At 36.0% G+C, this 5,904-nt stretch overlaps 1 protein-coding gene across 1 annotated transcript; it reads left to right on the plus strand.

The window, feature by feature from the left end:
- Positions 1–263: 263 nt before the first annotated feature.
- On the plus strand, positions 264–4,283 carry LOC149170316 (protein DETOXIFICATION 27-like). The gene is made up of 8 exons (XM_089427293.1): positions 264–720; positions 1,019–1,560; positions 2,488–2,574; positions 3,072–3,128; positions 3,238–3,476; positions 3,645–3,763; positions 3,858–3,944; positions 4,144–4,283. Exons 1-8 carry the CDS (start codon positions 442–444, stop codon positions 4,204–4,206), a joined length of 1,473 nt encoding a protein of 490 aa, XP_089283419.1. The 5' UTR covers positions 264–441; the 3' UTR covers positions 4,207–4,283.
- Positions 4,284–5,904: the final 1,621 nt, after the last annotated feature.

Consider the following 5,904-nt stretch of genomic DNA (forward strand, 5'->3'; position numbering starts at 1 on the left):
TTGTTTCGTTAAATCCAAATGGAATGATTTGATTTGAAAAAGAAAAGGAAAAAACAACTTTATTTCTGACTCAGCTTGTTTAATCAAATTCACCATCCACTTGACTTGTCTAAATCAACCTTTATCAACCTGACTGTCTAAATCCAGACTGAATTCAAATTAACATTCTGCATGTGGGAGTAATTAAATACAAATTAAGACTGCATGTGGCAGTAATTACTTATTTTTAACCCAGCCTACGTGGTTGTTTTAGTAGAATTCCATTCCTTTCATTAAATTTATACATTACTGTAAGGTCTCTGGAGATTTATCATGTTCTTGCTGCAAACCGTCCACTGATTTTGAGTTTCCCCACTGCAGCATTAATCAGCATTATTTAACGTAGTTGTGCACAAGGATTTGAGTCTGCAAGTCATTTGTCTGGCCATAGAGTACACCATTATGGAAGAAGAGAAGCTCTGTAGTCCCCTCATCCAACATGAAAATGATAGAAGCAGGGAGGATTTGTCGCCAGGTTTAGTTACCTCTACCAGCAGAGGATCGTTTTGGTTGGAGTCGAAAGCCATATGGGCAATTGCAGTGGCAACTATCGTCAGTCGAGTAGCAACCTCCGGATTAACTGTGATTACACAGGCATTCATTGGGCACATCGGTGATTTGGAACTAGCAGCGTTTTCTTTGGTGGTTGGTCTCATTGTAGGCTTCGATTCTGGCATCTTGGTGAGTATGGTTCTAACCTGATTTTTAAATTTTAAGTTCTAAATTTTATATTTTAAGTGTTTTAGCGACTTTCAAGTTGTTAATTTTATGTAAAGAGACGCTGAAGATTGGAGCCAATTGTAAAGATTAAGCTAGGCTAGACCAAACATATAAAACCACAGGACATGATAAATTGTAAATTGTACCTTCATCTTTGACTGTAATTTAGAATTACACGTACATATTTGTGCAGTAAACGGGGTTGTAGGAGAGAGTGTTGTGAAATGAAATGTTTTGTACTTTAATTTTGTTTTAACAGATAGGAATGGGGAATGCGCTTGGGACTGTTTGTGGGCAAGCTGTTGGCGCAAATAAGCACCATATGCTCGGAATATATCTGCAACGCTGTTGGATTGTACTCCTGGGATTCGCAGTGCTTCTTCTTCCCCTGTATTTGTTCACAACCCCTATTCTCAGGCTCCTGGGACAGTCTGAGGATGTCTCTCAACTATCAGGGAGAGTAGCACTGTGGTGCATTCCTATTCACTTTTCATTTCCATTTTATTTTGCCATTCTGAGATATTTACTTGCACAGAGAAAGAACAGTATCATAACATGGTCAGCTGCGGTTGGAACAGTAGTCTCAGTTCTGTTAAATTGGCTCTTTGTCTTGAAGTGGAATATGGGCCTCAACGGGGCACTTGTCTCATTAGATGTTGGTTGGTGGATACCTGCTATTATCCAATTCCTGTACGTTACCTGTGGAGGGTGTCCACTCACATGGACTGGATTTTCAAGGGAAGCTTTTTGTGAAATTTGGCCATTTCTAAAACTATCTGTTGCATCTGGTGTCATGATATGGTAAGTAATTTTGACTTTTGTGACGTGTTTTCATTAAATACAAAAAATTTATAATTACATGGATTTCTCTTTTATTTCATCTTTTATCACTACCAGCCATTCATGAGATCTAACATTTTCCATCCTATGATCTGTCACCTATCTCTCTTCTCGATCCTCTGTCTGTCTTTCTCTTACATAAAATACTTGTAAGTTTTACTATGTGCCTTCTATCTCTACAGAAGGATTCTGCAAGTCTTGGATAAACAAAAAACAAAATCATCACTGAGATAGCATAACGTTTCTATCCTTCATATCTTAATAGTCCCTGAACGAAGGAATGAACCATTTTCAAAAACAACAAATTTGATCATTTTGGATCGATGCTGCATCCCTCCTGTGACAGTCCTTCTGCCACGTACTTTTTTTCTCTATACATATGTGTGAAGGATAGCCTCTTGAAATTACTCATCAGCAATCTTATTTCTTCATCCAATTCGTCAGTACTGAAAACTCCAATGAAGATGTCATGATAACCCGTTTAATGATCACTTGTGAGTCTCCAAAAATGACTAATCTCATTAATACTGAAGACTCCAATGAAGATGTTCCAAAAATGACAAATATCATCAATACTGAAGACTCCAATGAAGATGTCAGGTCAATCCATTTAATGATCACTTGTGAGTCTCCAAAAATGACAAATCTCAACCATTTAGCACAGAATAAAACTCCCCATAGTACTAATAACTCAGCTCTGTTATTTGAATCTTATCAATAGTGATCCATAGTGATCCATTTAGCACAGAATAAAACTCCTCATAGTACTAATAGCTCAGCTCTGTTATTTGAACCCTCTTCACTGTACGAACCGAAATGGAAGATCTCTAATTTCACCATTATTCATTATGCATTGGGATTTCTAAAGTTTTCCATTGTTGTCAACAGCTTGGAGATTTGGTATTACAGAATTTTAGTTCTGCTGACAGGACAAATAAAGAACACGGATGTTATTGTTAATTCACTCACTATTTGGTAAGCAAAATGGCTTTAGATATCTTTATTTCATTTTTATATGATACATAGAAAACCATTAACCTTAACTGTGAAAAAAGATGGAGAATTAATCTACGCTATGAATCAAATCAGTGTTCACCATGAAATGAGCATGTAGATTAGTGCCAGCGGAATGCTCCGCACATAAATCCAACCAGTGTTCAGTATGAAATAGATATACAAAATGAAACAATCACAATCTGCTTTGGCAAGCCACAAATTAGCTTGAGAGGGGCTGCAGAGTTCAATTCCAATCACAGTTTGCTATGCCAAGCCACACATCGCTTGAAAGGGGCCACAGAGCTCCATTCCAAGCCTGTACAGTTTTTGACACAAGTAATCACTTTCCATGTTTTAATGAAAAGATAAAACCATCGCAATTTGCCAAGTCAACGAAATTATAGTGGTTAATTTATCTATTACAGAGTAAGAGTTTGCATTCGAGTTAAATTATATGGTGTCCGAATACCTTACAGCTTGAACATCAACGACTGGGAGTTGTCTATACCGCTTGGCTTTCTTGTTGCAACCAGGTAATTCCTGTAAACTTTAAACTGCACCTTTCTAGTCAAGAGTGATACAATAGAAACCCCAACATCTCTTGATGAACACGCTTGCATTCCTTTCAACTGTTGGATGCAGTGTGAGGGTCGCCAACCAACTTGGAGCCCAGAATCCCGGTGGAGCCAAATTCTCTATACTTGTCTCAACGGCCTATTCCTCTATTATAGGAATTATGTTTTTGGTGCTGCTTCTGGTTTTCCGCAGTGATTTGGGTTATTTGTTTACAAACAGCACTGCGGTGCAGGAGGCTGTTGCCAAATTGGCCATCTTGCTACCATGCACAATCATCCTCAACAGTGTACAACCGGTTCTCATGGGTAAACTCCATATTATCATAAGCTCTTCAAATTTCCGTTTCTTAATTTGCATGTGAATTTTGTTGAGATGTTATGATATTTATAATCTTAGTTTTTTAATGAATTTATAGTCTAGAGATGAAGTTTTTTGCTATTGATTTCTGAACTTGTATTTTTATTTCCAATCAGGTGTGGCAGTTGGATTAGGAAAACAGTATATTGTTGCTTATGTGAACATTATATGCTACTGTTTAATTGGTCTTCCATTTGGCCTGATATTAGGCTTTGTGTTTCATTTAAGTATAATGGTGAGTACACTTTATTATGGGAATGGCTGTTTTATCAGTTTTATGGATGTAAATCTTATTTGTAGTGTTACATTGTTTATAATCATGGTTGCAGGGGATTTGGAGCGGAATGATCTGCGGAACTGCAATTCAAACCATTGTCCTCGTATTTTTTACATGGAAAACAAATTGGGAAAAAGAGGTAAGCTTTTTCTAGTATGGTTAACCATAAATCACTCCATATTTTTCCTTAATTAAACTTTTTATAAACGTTGAAGCCACTAGAATAAATGTGTCTCTTCCATTCATTGCTGCATAAAGTCATCTGTTAGTATTAAGGATTCTTTTGTATAACCTCATCGGTTAGTATTAAGCATCTTTTTATTTTCACTGATTTTCAGGTGATGCAGATCAATCATCTAGTGACAACAATGTCCTCTAAAGCATCTTTAGAGGAGCAATAAATTAGTAACGATGTTTTATGTGGGAGAGTTTAATGATTTTATTTATTATTCGGAACTTTAATAAAATAATTATTTATTATTTTAAATGTATTTTTTTAATTTTAAAATTTTAATTTAATTATTAATTATTAAATGGATAGTAGTGATTTAATTTTTATTAAATATTCTAGAATATTTATGATAATATAGATAAATCAAAGGTTGAAATTTATCTTTAAAGTAGTTATGTTTTTTTTTTTTTTTTTTTTAATTAAATTGATTGATTTAATATATAAAAAAAATAAAAAATAAAAATAAATCATATTAACGAGTGTCATATGAAGTGAGTTATGGTTTTTTTGAGCATGTGGTATTGATAAGACATTGCATTGACCAGTGTTATTGTAACAAAACCTATTTAAGAATATCCTTGATAAAAATGGAGTAAATCTCTAAGGTTAGGAATATTTTTCCATGTTTTTTTAAATGTATATATGTTTAACTTATATATTTTTTTCTAATTTATAATAATAATAATAATTTAAAAGAAGTTAATTGGGATTCTCCAGTGGTTGGAATGGAGTGAAATCCTCCCCACCGAGCTTCATTTCTCAATTCTCGTAAAGTGACATGATGGATGTTGACAATTTTGACAATATATGTATATTCCTCGCATGGAATATATAAAGTTATATTTTAGCTTATTTTTAATTTTAGGAATGTAAGATGTATAATGAAGTAAATGTTTTGATGCTAATTATGGATTGATGCCTATAGGCATTTACCACCCATTTAATTTATATGGTTGTGCTACTTATGTAAATATCAAAGATGATTGGTATACCATTACATTAAAAAGTTATTTTTAATTGCATGTGAATAATAATTTATATATTGATCATTTTCAAAGATAATCACATCATTATATTACACACCGATAATTAAATCTACATCTTCATCATCTCCAATATATCACCCCGATGGGGGCGGTGAATTGAACTGATGACTTCACATCAAGCTAATATTATAAATGTGATTATAAATATATTATATATTTCAAATGGGATAATAAATCAATTAATTGACCTGAACGGTGGCGCCTGAAGAAAGATAAACACAATGATGCTCAGTCGAGTGAGAATGGAGCTGCAGAGCCTGTCTGAAAAGGGTTAGGGCTTTTTGCAACCGAGCGACACGACTGCATCCTACCCAACCTACCTACCCTAGTTGTCATTGTCTGCTTCCTCCGGCTACCTTCACTACGGCAGTTCCCATAACCCGTCGAAGTCATCCATAATATCGCAGTTACCCCATCCTCCACCCTGATTACTACATATTCACCGTTTTCCGACATTCTATCGCGGCGACGGTTACGATGGTCCTGGAGGCAGCTGGAGGAGAACATCTCGAAACAAGCATGGAGCTTGACCTAGTAGACTATTCGGAGGACCCGTTGGAGAATGTTAATATCTGGCAAACTCCTCGCTCCGCCACGGATGACCTCCTTCCTCTCTGTTGCGATCTATCGCTACCATTGCAGGTTTACCCTCGATCTCAGGACCTTCCTGCTTCATCGTGACCTTCTCTGAGCCTCCTCTGATCTGGTCGGTTCCACCCTCGCCGCCGTTGTCACCCTCTGCTGCTAATTTTGCATCTACCTGCTTCCACCCTAACCCTGAGGCTGCAAACTCACAAACCCCCCTTTCCTCCCATCCTGTC

This window comes from Pinus tabuliformis, chromosome 4_2 (assembly GCF_031772625.1).
Source record: "Pinus tabuliformis cultivar Carrire ecotype Pingquan chromosome 4_2, CPIR1, whole genome shotgun sequence".
NCBI lineage: Eukaryota > Viridiplantae > Streptophyta > Pinopsida > Pinales > Pinaceae > Pinus > Pinus tabuliformis.